Genomic DNA, 16,780 nt, shown 5'->3' on the forward strand with positions numbered 1-16,780 from the left:
TTTGATTCCTGCTTTCCCCTCCACTTGTTTTTGTTCTCTCCTCATCTTACTTCCATGTATAAGACGACCCTCAATTTTTTGTCTAAAGATTTTAGACAAAAGTATACATGGAAAAATACGGTAGGTCATGGAAAATCAGTTAATTCGCCCAATCTGTTATATTTTTCAGCAAGAGGTTAAACATTTAGAAATGTTGGTTTCTAATTTTCCAAAAGATGCCATTTCAATCTTACTTGTGACACTGATTCAAGTGGAAGGATTCGATAGTTTGACAAACCATACATCAACACACGACTCTGGGGTTTAAGTATCTGGCTGTGGATACTTAAACAAGGCTGGGAATTCAAATTCCCACCGACGGAGCTGGATTGGATGATCTAGGGTCCCTTCCGGCCCTGCAGCTCTGAGATTATTTAAGAGATATATCCAGACATGAATCAGGGAGGTGTGGAATTAAGATTTCATGACATTCAACGAACAAGGCTCCCCATACCTTTTAAAACTAACGCTGTTGCGCTATTGCTTAACATTTCCGATGTTTCGCACCATGCTCAGCCAGGCATTCAGGGAGAGCCCCATGCAGAGGTGAAAAGAAAGGGGTACGTTCTGTGGTTTGTTCCCAGAAATATGTATTCTGTTTTAGCGGACAGGTGACGATCACACTTCTGCATCTCTCATCGCTGAGAACTGCCTAATCCCACCCAACGGGAGCCTCATGGTGCAGTCGAACCTCTCCTCAATCGCAAGGAGCAGGCTCGAGATTCACTCAGCCTTCCTCCCATCTTTCTGAGGTTGGTAAATTGAGTACCCAGCTCGCTGGGGTGGCAATGTGTAGCCCACAGAGAGCTTTAAGCACTTGTGTGTGCGTGCGTGCGCGCGCGCACACACACACACAGATGTAAACTACACTATGCTCCATCATAGTTGAAATACCAGTCTGTCATGTGAGCCCAATGTCCGTAACTTAGAGATTCAGGGACACCTGCTTTCCGCAGGTGCTGTCTGCGCTGGAAGCAAAACAAATCCTCAGAAATGGATCCTTGCCGTTCTGCTGGGGGCAGAAAGTGGGATTTCCCAGGAGGAAATGTTCCCCCTTCGCTTTCAATCCTGCCCTCTCAGGTAACAGCAGACAAGCCTGGGCTAGCTTGGGGGCAATATCCTTCGGATGGCTTTCAAAACAAGAGCATTGTGTCATACACCACGAGGAGGAAATAACTCCCAAATCTGCAAGAGGCCAATTCCTTTTTAAAGACCCGTTTACCTGCATCGAAGCCCAGTGGTTTAGGTCTTTGGCTGCAGAGCCAGAGGTTGGGAGTTCGAATCCACCCATGGGGCCTCCTGGCAGAAGAGCCAGCCTGGGTGGCCTTGGGCCAGCTGCACCGTCCCAGGGACCCGCCCTCCCAGAAGAAGGGAATCGAACACCAGTTCTGTATCCTTTCTACTTAGAAAACCTTCAGAAGGGTTGCCCTAAGTCAGAATTGACTCAACCGCATGCAATGATTATATTATTCCCTGCCTTGAGCAGGGGGTTGGACTGGATGTCCTTACAGGCCCCTTTTGACTCCATGATTCTATGAAGCTACCATGCTACTGCAGTGGGTGGGTTATTGAGCTTTTCTGAAATCTTCATGAAATTGCATGGAAAAAGGTCACTGCCCTTGGTGCCATAGGCAGTGGAGAGAAGAACGTGACCCCCCCCCCCCCCGAATTTAGCTAGATGCTTTCAGCCGTGGAAGCTGTGACCAAAATCAGCCCCGAGATGGACAGTGCAAGCTTGGTGCATTACAGCAGGTCATCCATATCCGCAAGCCCTTCACCGCGGATACTAGAAAAAGCAGATTACAGCAAACATAGTGTGGTCTCCGGCTCCTGCTGGTGGCCGGTTCTGGTAACTACTAGTCTTTAGAAATATGTATTTCTATGATTTTCATTTTTAATATTTTCAGACTGTGGATAAATGAATCAGTGGATATTTATCCCACAGATCAGGGGGTCCTGCTGTACTGGCTAGATATGAAGGCAGCTCATTATCTCTAGTAATGCCTGATGAAAAGAAGACTATTATATTTCCATTAAAACATAAGGCAAGTGAAATCATGATTTCCCCTTAATCTTTTCTCCTTTGGACTGAACGTACTGCTTCCTTTTAAACCAGCAATGTACAGATTTCTGTATTTATTTAAACTACGACTCCCAGAATTCCCCTGGCGCCACGGCTTCCCATGGCATCCTGGGAGCTAAAGTCCGACGAACACAAACCTGCACAGCTCTGTTGTTCACCTTACCTTGCAGATTTTGGTTTCCCCTTCCGTAGGTGAGCAAACTACAGCTCCCACGCTGCCCCGTGGCATTCTGGAAGTTGTAGTAACTTCCCTCCCATCACGGTACCTGTCCACCTCTGGACTGCCTGCCATGCTCCATCATCACCCTTCTGAAAAGCAGACCGTCTCCAACCACATCTGATGGGACCATACCTTTTGATAATGGACCTGCATCATCCTGCTGTCGTGCTGAGCCATTGAGGGGTTGACAGAGGCCCCTCTGTTGGGAAGACCTTGGCAGAAGCTGTTGGAAACTTTGAGAGAGAGAGAGAGAGAGAGGCAACAATATTAGCATTATACGACTGCTTCCATTCAGTATTTGTGGACTGCCTTGTAGAGAAAATACAATTCTGATATTTGTATTTATTTACTAGCCTAGCTTTTGTGCACTAAGGCTCCAGAGCATCAAGGCAGGGTGACTGAGGTTTTGACCCTGGGTGTCAAAATTCAGAGGGTTGAAAAACTACCCATTTTCAGAATGAATACTACTAGGGATATGTCGTTCAGATTTTTTTTTGAACCCTCTCCAAAAATTCCATTTGCAGAATCCTAGGACTTCCAGCTCAGAGACCCACACCTCTAGGCCCCTACGTTTTTGCTCACCTGGACTAGGGCCTACCTCTGAGGCTGCATGGCTGTTTCAAGTCTTGCCACCGTGCTTTCCGGGAGTCATAGACTTGCTACCCTTTAGACTCTTGCCTCCCAAAGAACTACAAGTCCCAGGAACTACTACTGCGGCAGCTTCTTCTTCTTCTTGTGTACATGACGAACAGGAAGCAAAGCCAGCGCTAGGCCCTGCAGCCTTAGAGGCAGGCCCTGGCCCAGGCCAGCGGTGATTGAAACTTAATTACTTGGATAGCAACAAAATCAGTAGCTATGGCTGTATTGGACATGATCCTCTCCCTGTTTATACAGTACTCTCAAAACAATCTTGTGATGTAGGGAAGGCCAAAAATGAGTGTACTGGCCAAGGCCATTTGAGGTTTATTGACTGTGTGGAGATTAAAATTCCCAGGTCCTGATCTGTTGGAAGTTTTGCACATGCGGTCTTAATATTTTTGGTTGAGAGGGACCTTTCTGAGTTGGAGCAACTGTCAATCTATCCAGCACGAACCAATCATTCCTTCCCTGCCTCTGATTTAAAAGAAAGCCCCGCCTCTCTGCTCGGTGTCTCTTTCTGTTGTCGAAAGCAGTCATATTTGTCAGTTGGCTATTTGATTTGTTCAATCGTAAGTAATGAAACTATTTTTTCTCATACTGTTGTCCGAGAGTGAGTTACAGTATTAAGATTGTAAGTGTCAGTTAATCATAAAAGGGGTGGACTGCTGCGGGGAGCTTGAAGCTGCTTAAGGAATTCCTGCAATTCTGCTGTGCTGCTAAAGAAATGTAACCAAAAATTCAAAACCGCAACACGATCCAAGGCTATAACCCTTACGCCAATCAACCTTGCTTCCTTTGGCAAGTAACTCATTCCAAAAAACTAGTTACCTTCTATTAATTACTTTTTACAGGAACTAAGTCAGCATGAAGCTCTGGGCATCCCATGCTCTTGCAGCAACAAAGACAGGCAGTATATAAAACACAGCCCCAGAGACTGAGTTTCTGGAGACCCACTAGCCATGTGGCCTCTGGGGAGACATCATCATCATCATCCAGCATACATACTGTGCCGATATTTAACAGATGTACAGTACTTTGGGTTTTTTTGGTTGAAATTTGTATCTGTTATATAATGAGTCAATATTTTTATAATTTTGATTGACATGGTGCCTGGTGTTTATGAATAACGAGGATGAGGATGATGTGCAGTCAAGCCAACTTTGATTTACGGGTGACCCTTTCCAGGGTTTCCCAGGTAGATAAAAGGTTTGCCATTCCCTTCTTCTGGGGGCGGCAGGGAGGGGCTCCGGGGAAGGATCACTGCGCAGTTCGCCTGAGGACACCCAAGGCTGGCCCTGCAGGAATCAAACTTCCAACCTCTGGCTCGGCAGCCAGAGACCAACCCCCCCCCCCCCCGAGCTATCCGGTCGGCTATGGGGAGAATCAGGGTCTGGCAATCTCCACCTAGGGAAGTCAACATAGAAGCTGAACTCCCATGGACAGAGGCAAATAAACCAATCATCCCTTTAACTACCCCGAGAATGTGAGCACAGAGGTCTTACTTTCTAGAGGGTACGAAAGCCAGAAGATCCACCAAGAAAGTTGGCTTCTCTATGCCGCCTTCTCCTCCTCGCTCTGGATAGCTGGTAGAGAAAACTGCCCGCTTGGCTGGGTGAGCTCCCCCAGTTATTCTGGCTCATCTCTTTCAGCGAAGCCCTACCCATCCGCTCAAGCCACGTCCTTTGGGCTCCTCATTATTGCACAGACGGCCTTTGTGGCTCCATTCTTTGCTCGGGAGCAGGTGCAGGCTAGGCAGGAGTCAACAACGCACACCTGCGGGTGCAGCTAAGGCACGGGATGCGCCCCCCTCTCAAGGCGCCCCCCTCTGACCCAGCAGAAGCAGCTCATCCGTCATGCCAGCTCTTCTGCAGAGGGACCTCGGCAAAGATGGAAAAGCCAGCCGAAGAGTCGTGTGCTACCTAGAAGTCTAACATACTTTACCTGGCACAAACATGGGTGGAGTCAGTCGCTTTTAACTCAGATGCAAAAAGGGCTCCTTATCTTACATGTGACTTTGGTTTTATTTCTCGGACGGCCAGAATCCTGTCGGTGTTCAGGTAAAGCTGGTGGTAACTTCCAGCGGCTCATGGTTGAGAGTCTGGGGCAACATCTTAGATCCACTATCGGTCACATAGACAGGCATGGGACCAAGATGCTCCTTGCTAATTAGCCACAATTAGCTGTGGCAAGTGGATATAAACCTTTGGTGAACACCAATACGATTTGGGCTGATGTGGCAGTTCCTATGCGAAAGTAAGACACAATTAGAGCAGGCCTATTTGATTCAGTGGAGCTGGCTCACCAAATCCCCATCAGTGCAGTGGGCCTACTCTAGGGCAATTTGCTACCCTAAGCAATCTGTGTCGGGCCACTGAATCAGTGGCTGAACAGTGAAATCAATATTTACCTAAATTCCATTGAGTCAATGGATCTATACTATTCCTTTATGTGCCATCAAGTTGCCCTTGACTCACGGGGACCCCACTGAATGAGCCGTCTCTAAAATGCCCTGTCCTCCACAGCCCCCCTTTCCCCCCAGTAACATGAGATTGAAAAGCAGCCATTGGACAGCAGAAAAACTTATGATGCGCAGGGGCCTCTTGGCTAGCGTCCATGACCTCAGTCAGTAGCTTCCCTTCGACTCTGGAAGAGTTTTGCCGAGAGAATACTTGTTGGATTTGCTTGTGGGTTTCTCCTCCAGTGTGCAAGTAGTAGGATGGCCATGCTAACCCACATATGTAATTTGGGGGTATCAGTGGGATAGCCCCAAAGATTCAGGAGTGGCTGCTGAGCCAGTGTTTGATTGGACAGGACATATATTTGTAGTGCACGCATCAAACCCGGGTTCTTGCTGTGGGCGACTCCTTTTGATTCGTTTGCTGGGGGAGCAGGTAACAAAGATGTATGAGATGAGAGATGTCTCGGTGTTTCTGGGAATCCCTTCCTTCTCCCACCGTCTTCGTCTCTTCACCAACGTGAAGTGGGGCCAGATCTAAGCGAAGGAGGATCCCACTTCCAGAAACGAATTGCACGCCACCTCACTCGAGGACCGGAGTCTGCTGTTCAGACACCACTCACCTCGCACACCTCTGAATTGAATGACAAACCCACCTCCACACCCCCCACGGGGATCTACTGTAATACCAAAAGCAGTCCGAGATGATTTGAGAGGTCCACCTGGACATCTTGTTTGAGAAGCCTACCAGGAGCCTGGCAGAATTTATGGCCCGGCTCTCTCGCTTGACTGCGCTCCCAGAAATGCTTTCACCTTTCCTCTACTCGTCTCTTGCGCCCAGGTTGGCTTCATTTTTTTTTAAACACGAGACAGGATTGTGTAATTGTGCAACTTTTGGATTGCTCCAGGAGAAAACCTCGGATCGAACTCCTTATCCTCCTGATTGCTTTTTTTTAAAAAAACATCTTGGGAGGGCAACGATCCAAGTCAAGGATTCTGCTCCAGGTACAGAGGACGAAGGAGCACATGGCATCTTGCCAATCCTTCTGAGGAACCCTTTGATGCCCGTCCACCTTTCACACACACACACACCCAGCGACCACACCCTGGCACCTCTTCACCCATGCACACACCTGTCCAGCCATGCCTCTGATCTCTCCACCTTCTTGGCTCTGCGGAGACAAGAGGCCAGTGATGGTCTGGGGTTGGCGAAGCAGGAGATCATCGGCTCAAGGGCAGAGAGGCGGTGCAGAGCCCAGGCGCTCCGCCATCCCCGGTTTGCTGGCTGGCAGGAAGAGAAGAGGACAAGGGTTTCGAAAGGCAAAGTTCATCCGGTGTCAGGGTGGACTTTTAACAGCCGACGTCAGCCCGTCAGCCCGGTTGTGCAAAACAGCAAGAGCAGTTGCTGAGAACGACCACAAAAACCTCTAGATTACCACCTCTCCATAGCTCAGTGGCATGTTTTGCTTTTTTTTTCTTTCTCTTTTCTTCTTGTTACGTGCCATCAGGTCCAACTTAGGGTGACCCCCCCAGGAATGATCACTCTCCAAAAGCTCCTGTCCTCCAGAAACTCAACCTCTTGCAAATCCAACCCGGTGGCTTCCGGTAGGGAGCCCATCCCTCTCATATTGGGTCTTCCTCTTTCCCTACTGCCTTCCCGCTTTCCCAGAATGATGGTCTTGCCTTCTCAGGATGGGCCCAAAGTACAACAGCCTCAGCGTCAACATTTTTGCCTCCGAAGAAAGTTCAGGCTTGATTTGCTCCAGGACCCGCTTCTTCCTCTTTCTGGCAGTCCGGCGCATCTGCAAGGCTCTCCTCCAGCACCACATTTCAAACAAGTCCGTTTCCCTCCTGTCAGCTTTCTTCACTGTCTAGCGTTCACATCCCTACCCAGGGATCTGAAATTCAAGAGCGTGGAGGGTCATGGTCTCCTGTGAGAGAGCCTTGCCCTTTCTTGAAATAGAGCTTAATGACATTTTGTTCCTGTAATTTTTTTTCTCTGTGGGATGTCAGCACTGCTGAAGATTAGAGGAGTTTTTTGGACCTCAAAGAGTTTTGTGTTTCTGGCAGCCCCATCCTTGGTCCTTCATTGTCCCTGGAAGCAAACTTCCCCCCCCCCAAAACTTAGAGGGGAGAAAAGCTTTTCCCCAATTCTCAAAACCCAGGTCTAGTCAACCTGGCCAGAGGACGCCAGAGGTAGTGGCGTTTTTAATTCTCTTTAAAAACCCACATCCTTTCCCAATTTCTGGGCCAACCACACACTTTTCAACCTTTAATTACACATTTAAATGAGATCTTTAATGCTGTCTTCAACATTGAAAGCAGAATGTGACTTGTCATGCCCCTGTGTACATTGGCGTGCAGGCAAGGAATGTTTTCTGTCATGTTAACATCTCTGCACCTTGTCAAGGAAGTAATCAATGATTGCAGCACTTAAGTATACACAGAAGTATATCAGTTTACATATAAGGGGCAAGAGATTGCATTATATATGCTCTCCTGGTTAAATACTGATATCCAGGATATAAAATATATGCCTCTACAAACTAGCCAGGAAGCAGCCTCTGCTGAGCGTTTTTTGGCATTACATTATTCCAGATTTTCTAGTGTTGTATGCTCTTTTTTTGAAAAAAAATGATTTTAGAGACTGTAGTGGATCTGATTTTTAAAAGGATATGTGACATGTTTTTTTAAAAGTGTGATAAATCTGCTTTTAAACTCCATTGATTGCGTCCGTTGAGAACATCCGAGGACACCTGCATAGCCTCGTACGCCGCCAAGCTCGTTGCCAGCCCTTCTGCGCAGGCGCGGGTCATTTAAGGGGAACACCCTCCCACCGCCTAGGAGCCGGACTGGAATGTACCATTATGTGCCCGGCGGGGGGGGGGAACGATTGCCGAGGGGAAGCCGTGCCTGTCCCTTCCTCGCGTCCAACGAGGGGCAAAGGGGGAAAAAAGGGCGAGGCGTTGCCGTGGAGAGACTGAGGAGGAAAGAGGCGGGGCAAGGGGAGGAGTTCGACCGGCTCGGCCCCTCCTCCTCGCGCTCCTCCCCCCCAGCGCAGTGGTAGGCCCCGCCCCGCCTGGCCCCGCCCCCTCGCTCGGTCTCTCGAGGCGTCCGGAGGCCCCGCTTCGTTCTGCCGCCGCCACCGCCGCCGGTGTTTTCGCCTGCCCGGTGAGTGGGGGGGGGGGGCGGGGAGGGGCTCGGACGCCTGGGTTCCTGGGAGGCAGGAGGGCGGGCGGGGGGGGGGGAGGGGAAGGAGCAAGTCTGGACACCTGGGTCCCCGGGGGGGGGGCGTCGAGGCCGGACGCCTGGGTTCCTCTCCCTTTAAAAATGGGGGGGGGGGTTAGGAAGGTGAAGAGCCGGACGCCTGGGTTCCTCTCTCTTGAAGGGGTGTGTTGTGTGTGTGGTTTTTTTTGGGGGGGGGGTCTTAAGAGGCCGGACGCCTGGGTTCCTTTGGCTTCCAGAAAAGAGGTGGTGGGAACCTGGGCAGCCTCGGACGCCTGGGTTCCTCTCGCTTTAAAAATGGGGGGTGGGGGGGTTAGGAAGGTGAAGAGCCGGACGCCTGGGTTCCTCCTGGCCTAGGAAGTAGAGGAAAGTTCAGATTGCGTTGGAGGAAGAAGACCTTGGGTGCTTGGCTTTCTAGAGGAAGGGAGGAGGAAGCTGGAGGAGCTTTTGTGTGTGTGTGTCTTTTTTGGAATGGGGGGGGGATTGAGGATGAAGGCTTAGCCTGTAAAAAGGCTTAGCCCTGGTGGATGCTTCGCCTAAGAAGGTTAAGGGGCAATTATTATTCCATTTTAATTTAGATCATAGAGGAAAGGGGATTTGGTTTGCTGAGTTTTGAACTAATGCCTTGTTATGTTTTTTTTTCAAGTGTTGGGGGAGGAGCAGCACCAGTGGGGAGGCTGGGCTGGATCGATCTCAGACCCTTTAAAAAAAAAAACACCCAATATTTCATTTCATACGAAGGAGTCTTTTTCCTGTCACAGGAAGGTCTGCAGCAACAGCTGAAGAGTCTTGTTGCATCCCGAAGGATCACCTGGTTTTTATTGTGTGCCACCAAATACAGAGAAGAGCCCCAGTAAAGTGTGTGTGTGTAAAATAAAAAGAAATTAAAATCTTGATTTTGGAAGTGTTGAGGGTTACAAATATCTCCTGGCAGAAAAGCCCGGCTGTGGTGCATCGTCCGATTTCCCTGAATCGTGGGAGGACGAGCGGCTCTTTCTGGGTCTTTGGACGAGATGCGGGAGGTTATCTCTCCAGGGAGAGATCCTGCCCTTGGAAAAAGGGGTGGAGACGCCTGACGTGGGTTGTGTGGAGCAGGGTGCATTGTGTAACCTGGGTGTTGCTGGAGAGGCGGGCTGTGTGTGAATTGAGATTAGCTAAATATTTGGATAAGGCACTGGGTCATAGGCTTTAGAGTCCTTTGGGGTATTCCAGGTGACCAAATGAGTATGATGGACTAGGATTTGGGAGACTTGGGTTTGAATCCTTGCTTGGCCGTGTAAACCCACCTAGGGTGGGTGACTTAAAAAAACAACACCTCCTTGAATATCTGACTTACCTTGAAAACCAAGGTAACTTGAGGTTAACAGGGACCACAGGAAGCTTTTAACTAAAGGATCCCAGGCTCCTTTGGCAGTAAACGGGGTAAGGATTACTGGGATATCATATGCCACCCATTTTCTGTTGCGTTTTCTGGAGCAGGTGCATCGGTTGGTGTGGGAGCAATGCGGTGCAGTGGTGAAGTGTGTTGGATTGGGACCGGTGAAGTCCTGAGTTCGAGTCCCAGGCTGAGCCACGAAACTCGCTGGGGGATATGCATTCAAACCTACTGTTTTCAGGGTGGCCTACCTCTCAGGCTTCTTGTGAAGACAGGGTGAGAGGGAGCCAGCTATTTTGTCTGGAGCTCAGTGAAGGGTAAATATAACTAATAAGAAAATGAAAATAAAATATCCAGCTTGTATTTTCAGTGCAGACAACCCCAAAATCTATAAGGGTGATTTTTCTCCATGCTCTGCTTTCAAACCATATTCATGAATGAATGGAGGACTGTTGTCAGATCCAAAGCGGACAGAAGCTGGAAATAATTCAGCCTTTGATAAAGTGATCCCCAGAGGGGGACAGGAGCTGTCAGACTACAACTTCCACCATCCCCAGCCATGGTGACCATTGCCAGTTAGGCACTCTGAGATGGGAAATGTAGTCTACCACGCCTTGAAGGGACCTTAATTTTGGAAAGCTAATCTAATGCATTTTATAATGAAATACCAGAAAAATCCTGTCATACCTTTATGTCTGGTGGGTTTATTAGAGTCTGAGTGAATCATAGTATTGAAATAAGGTACGTGTACCTAGATGAAATGCACACAGGCCATGTTACCTGTCCCCGGACCCCCAATTTTAGTGGTTGTGTGACCTTCTGTAACCCACTGCCTTAAACAGCAGCTGGAGAATGGGGGCCCTAAAAAAGGAAATTTAGTTTGTCCTTAGTTGGTCCTGAGTCAGTTGGAAAGGCAAGCTTTTTTTCTGTGATGTTTGGCTGTTCTTTTTCCTCGTTGTATAATACACTTGACAAGGGAGTGTCGTTTACAAATGCTGGAGAGGTTGAATTTCAGAGACAAGCTCAAGAGTTTTCTTAAAGACTGGCACCTTGCCGTAGCATCAGCTTCAGAGAGATTTCACTTTCTTTGAGTTGTCTCTGTGTTATTGCTTGTGAGCCAAGTATGATGTTCCTGGACCTTGCACTTAAAAAAAAACCCACAAAAACCCTATGTATCACTCAGTATTTCCATGCTGGCAGGTTAAAGGCCACAATTCTAATAAATCAACACACATTGCTTTTCATGGTCCAGATGTTACCAGCCAGAAGGAAAGATGCAAAAATCTGGCCTCTAGTTCCCTCTAGTGGCTCATTTTGATATTGCATCTTTCAAATATTTGCATTAAGTTGCTTCTGAGTCAGGGTGAACCAAACAGGCTTTCTGAGGTGTGTGAAATATTCAAGCATCACTTTATCATCCTACCCCCTGCCACATGTATTTCTGCACCCAGCTGGAGATTTGGACAGAAGTATCCTAGTCACACTCTTTTCCTTTCCCCACCCGGGCTCTGATTTGTGAACATGCCAACATTCAAAAATAAAGAGGGCAGCTAAGAAAGTGGCACACGACCTGAAAAGTTCATGTCATCATTTGTTTATTTAAAAAGCAGCTGTGGCCACCGACCTGAAAGTGGTGCGTGTTATATTTAACTTTGTTAGGGTACTTGTTGTGTTGTTTTTTTGTGTGTGTACACACTGTGCCTAACTCAGTCTTCAAAGCTGCAGCCTTGAATTGGCAAGAGCTGAGCAGGGCTGTTTTGGAGGTCATTCATTCATAGGGTCACCCTAGGTCAGAGGCCCCTTGACGGCACTTCACAACCGCAGGGGATAGAACCCAAAAAGTAACTTGTTGCAGGTAACTATGTTTCATTGTATGGGTATACTGTGTATATACTTACAATGACAATAAATTGTTATTATTATTCTTTTCAAGGACAGGCTGTTCCTTGCTGGGAGGTGTGGGGTGGACCCTTAAGCTGGGCCACGGAATATTTTAATTTCTCCTCTGCTCCTCCATGAATTTGCAAGATCTGCTTTCTCTCGAGCTGACCCCGTTGGGCTTATGCCCCGGAAGGCACTGAACCCACCCCAGAAAGGGGGAAACGTGGCTGGCTTGGCGTGGAAAAAAAGTTCAGCCACAAAAACGGTGAGGTTTGTCTCTTGCAAAGGGAGCCCCCCCCCCCCCCCAACACAAGAGATCTGGCCAAGGCCACATCCTTAGTGAGGCTGGGCTCAAAGGAATATGGGATTCATGTCAAGGCAAGGAGTGGGTTGGGGAACAAAAAAAATCTCTCTTGGTAGATTTCGCCCCATCAGTCTACTGAAAACAGACAAGTTCAAAAGCAAATTGCCTCTTGCTTGGCGATGGGTGAAGATGGGGAGGGACCTGCCGGATGGGTCCCGAGGGATAAGCAACCCATTGCTCCCCTGGGGTTTAAGACCTCTGCTGATAATTATCCCTGCCTTGCAGCCCCGAGCGTTGCGCATGATGGGTGTCGGAGTGCGCCCCACCCCAATGCAACAGAGTTGCTGTCGCGCGGTGCTCAAAGCAGGAATGGAAGTCTGTGTGATTTTGATCTGGGCCGGGCCTCTTGAAATGAAAACAGACAAGGTTGCATAACGGTTTGCTGGCGTCCTCGTAATTCTCGGGTGCTTTGGGCTCAGCTGATGCGCAGGCTTTTTTTTGGGGGGGGGAAGTGTCCTTGTCGTAAGTTTGGTGCTTTGTAAGTAGCTAGAGAGTAGGAAAGGGGTGCCCAGTCTCCGGCCATCCCAGGCAGAAGTAGGAAAGACACCACCCCTATCCAAGACACACCCCCCCCGGGATTCGGAACAGGCAACAGGGAATTTGAAGGCACAGGTTCGTGCGGGATCTTGCGAAAGGCTCCACATTTTGGAGAGGGTTACGCTCCCTCCCTCCACAGCAACGGTGTTCCCGATACCTCCCTTTCCGAGTAATCAAAGTTCTCTTGTCCTTTCTCTGCTTGTTTTTTTTTTCTTTTTGGCACTAATTGTAATTGCTAACAGATATTGTAAAAAAAAAAACAAACCTCAGTGGCCCCCTCGGTGTTGTGGAGCAGCCAAATTTCTTACAGCGGTGTGTGTTGTGCAATGGTTTCAAAGAGCTTTGGGTGCGGAGTGCGCTTAACTCCTCCTTCCCTTGGTGCGGGTGCCCGGATCGACCACGGGGGTGAAGGAATGCAGACGGTTGGCACCCTGTTGACCTTACAGCCGGGCATGCCTGCTGTGCCCGCTTGGAGCATCTCTCCCGGCGGTCTCGTGTTCCTCCTCTCTGAACCCTTGGAAACTCAGGAGTGAAAAACAGCTGGGAAAATTAGAGATTTCCCATTTTGTTGCTTTGAAGTTAGATAGGTAAGGTGGCAAGAGACTTTTGTGGCTTCACGGAGAACAGAGCCTGGATGTCGCAGCTCCCAACCTAGCATTCTGACTTCCTATTCCACTCTTGCAGTGACATCTTGTTGCTTCCCCCACCCCCACCTTCCATGACCCCGTAAAGTAGTTTTGGCCATGAGATGATGGGTCACCTGCGGTTACAGGGCTGAGTTTCTTAGCTAGAGTTTAAACCCGTTCTCCAGGATTATAATCCTTACGCCTTGAGCAGCCTTGCCCTAACTGTAAGCCTTTGGGTTCTCTTGGCCTCCGACTCCCATCATCCCCGTCCAGCGTGGCCAGAATAGCGGGGAACAATGGGGGTTATCATTTGGAAGGCGGTTGGGAAAAGCAGCCTGCTATGGTCTCCCCCCCTCCCCATTTGATTGGAGAGAGCGAGAGAGAAAGTCACTTGTCCGGTCATTTCGAAAGGCAGGCGTTTTCATAAGTATGTGAGTCTTTGGAAGAAAGCAACGCCTTTCCACATATCTGATGCCAGGAGTTCAACCCTTCCCGAGCTGCTGCTTTGTCCTGGGGCCACGAAATGCTTGATAAGACAAAGACTTCAAACAAGGAACCCGGCAATCAAGCCGTATACAGGGTGAACACCCTTGTCTGTTCCAGAAAGAGATTTCTGAAATCTTCAGCCCTGTTTCAAAGCCGCCGGCCTCCGCGTTCTCTCCGCCTGCCCTGTTGCCAGAAGACGGGGGAAAGCAGGTCGAAACCTTGGCCCGCCTTACAGGGGAGAACGCCAGGTCCTTGTGTTTCTTCTCTCCAGCTGTGTTCCCGGAACATCCCCGGGATGTCCTTCCTCAGGGGGAAACCCAGCCACGCACATTGCTGGAGGTTGTTCGGGTGAAGCGCACAAATGTACTCATGCCTCTTACACTTCGTTTTTAATTTCTTCTGCTTCTCTTATACCCATACTTCCAAGGGCAGAGGCGTTGGTGAGCAGTCAGTTTGTCCCCACGAATGCGACCTTTGCCGTCTCTTCTCTAGCAGCCTTGGGTGAACTTTTGTTCTATTTTTCTGTTCTCCCCCCCCCCCTTTACCCCTTGCAAGAGGTGGAGAAAGTCCAGGTTTAATGGGGTTTATGTAAGAGGTTTGGCAGGTGTATTAGGTAACGCAACCTGAAACCTGTGGTCAAACTCTGAACAAAAGCGTAAAAAGGGGGTTGGATTTCTTGCGGGCCAGATTGAAAGAAAGGTCCTTCCCAAAAGCTCCATGGTGAGGATTTGGGCTTCTAGAATGCCAAACCCTGCAACCTGAGAGCCGTAGGGTGTTGTGATTGCCGGCGACCTGGTTATTCAGGTTTCGGATGGGTGGCTTTCTTCTCTTCGGGTTCAGCCCGATGGTTTTCTTCCTGTGGGTGCGGAGAGAATGCCAGCCATTGTTCTGAAGTTTGAGAAAGCGCAGGAAAAAAACCCCCCACAGCAGATAGAAAGAACCTCCATATCCAGAGAGAGGCTACCTGGGAATCCCAGGCATTTGGGGAACAGCAGGAAGGGGCGGTGTTGCTGCCTTATGGGCTTATGAGTGGAAAGTTTGCTGCTCTAGCAGCCAAGAAGCAGGACCTTCTGATCTTGACTGCACTTGGAACCACTAAGAAAGTGAGGTTTTCAAGTCAAAAACAGCCAGAGGGCCATGTTTTCCCGACTGTCGGCTTATCACTCCCTTTAGATCAGACTCTGATTTTTTAAAAACACAGACCTTATCTGGTCATTATCGCCTGTTTGTGAATTTATGGATAGCAGTGGTTTAGGCATCTGGGTGCGGAGCCACTGATTAAGATCCTGGCGCTTGTATTCCTTGCCACACACCAGTTGTGTGACTTGACACATGACCAGAAGTAGGAGCTTTGACTGATTACTTCTTGGCACTTTGCTGCGATAATTCCCCTGCTTGGTATATGTGGTAGGATCTTGGCCGGTCTTCCCTCATTTAAAAAAAAAATATTACAGCTCATCTATTTCTTTAGCTGCCTTTGTTTTATAAGGCACCTTATGTCCTGCCCGGAGGAGGCAGTCATTAAATAAATAGTTTAATGATATTGTTTTTGTCCTGCCTTGGTTAATAGCAGCAGTGTGATGCTTTACGCTGACTCTCCCTGGATGAGTACCTTCAAGGTAAATAGAGTTATAACTTCTCTATCATTATTATTGATATTTTCACGATGCACGTGGTAGGAAAAGCATTTCTGATGAAATGGATTCGGGGGACCACATTGCCTTTTCTATGATTGCCCTCAGCAAGCGAGGCTGGTTGTGTTAGTCTCCGGGAAGGGCAGGGGAAAATCCCTAAGGAGTCCAGTGGTGTCTTAAAAACCTTCTGGGGTTTTCTTGAGCCCTCGCTTTGCTGGGCCGTGGTGGCCGATGGATGCTGGTCCCTGGTTAAAAGTCCTCCGGGGTTTGAATAGGACACTGCCAGAAAGCACCGAACTTACAAAATAATGGCCGTGTGGCAACAGGGGTGACGTTGTTGGTTGTCATAGTGTGTGTGTGTGTGGGGGGGATTCCACGTGGTTTTCTTTCCAAGGCAAAGCCTTGTCTTATTGTCAAGATTACACGCACGCCGAGCTTGGTGACTCCCTCTCTTTTTCCCCCCTTTGGAAGGGGGCTCCGGCTTTTTGAACAAAGTGCTCCCCATTGCAACGGGTCTCAACCAGTGAAGCCAGTGGATATTGGCACTGGGATAGGCCAAAATCAGATGAGACAATCTGTGTGTTTTTTGTGTTGTTGTTTTTTTGTAGAGCTTGCACGGACCCTTGCTTCCCTCCCTCTGCTTTTTTCTTTTTGGCATCTAGCAAGATCAAGCGTTCTGCGCCGCTTGAAAGGTGACATGTTTTGTGCATTTCCAGTTGATCCTAATAAAGATATTGCCCACCCGCAGTCTTGAGATTTTATTTGTCTTTTGAAGTACAGTAATGAGTTCCAGGGCTGTTAGCTGAATTACTATTATAATTGCACCGATAGTTTATTACTATCATAGTTGCAATATTTAAAAAACAAACAAACACATAGTAGCAATTCTGTTGCAACTCTTACGATGTAGCTACCGTATTTATTTCCTTCTTTATCAAAACATTTGAAATTGTTGTTCTTTAATTACTTCAAGCTGCCTCTGAATGTTACGTGTTATGGATTGGGGGCGGGAAGCAAACTTGCTAATTGATTTAATTTAGGATTTAATTGTTTAAATTGGCTTTTTAAAAATTGAATCAGTTCAACTGTTTAAAAATGCGTTGATTTTTATCCACTCTGTGAACGAGCGATCACCAAAACATCCTGTCTTCAACAGCCCTGCTTAGTTCTTGCAAGCCCAACCTTGTGCTAATGATCACTTATAAAGCCCTAAACG

The 16,780-nt window shown here is 48.4% G+C and overlaps 2 protein-coding genes across 2 annotated transcripts in view; one reads left to right on the plus strand and one right to left on the minus strand.

The window, feature by feature from the left end:
• Positions 1-7,737, minus strand: part of LOC110085150 (uncharacterized) — a 29,570-nt gene extending 21,833 nt beyond the window's left edge. Inside the window, exons 1-2 of the mRNA XM_072978242.2 lie at positions 6,570-7,737; positions 2,475-2,575 (exon numbers count right to left, since the gene is read on the minus strand). Of these exons, the coding sequence (XP_072834343.2) occupies positions 2,475-2,519 (45 nt within the window). The 5' untranslated portion in view covers positions 2,520-2,575; positions 6,570-7,737. The remainder of the gene's footprint in view (positions 1-2,474; positions 2,576-6,569) is intronic.
• Positions 7,738-8,493: 756 nt separating this feature from the next.
• Positions 8,494-16,780, plus strand: part of POR (cytochrome p450 oxidoreductase) — a 43,839-nt gene continuing 35,552 nt past the window's right edge. The window contains exon 1 of the mRNA XM_072978244.2: positions 8,494-8,607. The gene's annotated coding sequence lies outside the window, so the exon portion shown is untranslated. The remainder of the gene's footprint in view (positions 8,608-16,780) is intronic.

This window comes from Pogona vitticeps, chromosome 7 (assembly GCF_051106095.1).
Source record: "Pogona vitticeps strain Pit_001003342236 chromosome 7, PviZW2.1, whole genome shotgun sequence".
NCBI classification, from domain to species: domain Eukaryota; kingdom Metazoa; phylum Chordata; class Lepidosauria; order Squamata; family Agamidae; genus Pogona; species Pogona vitticeps.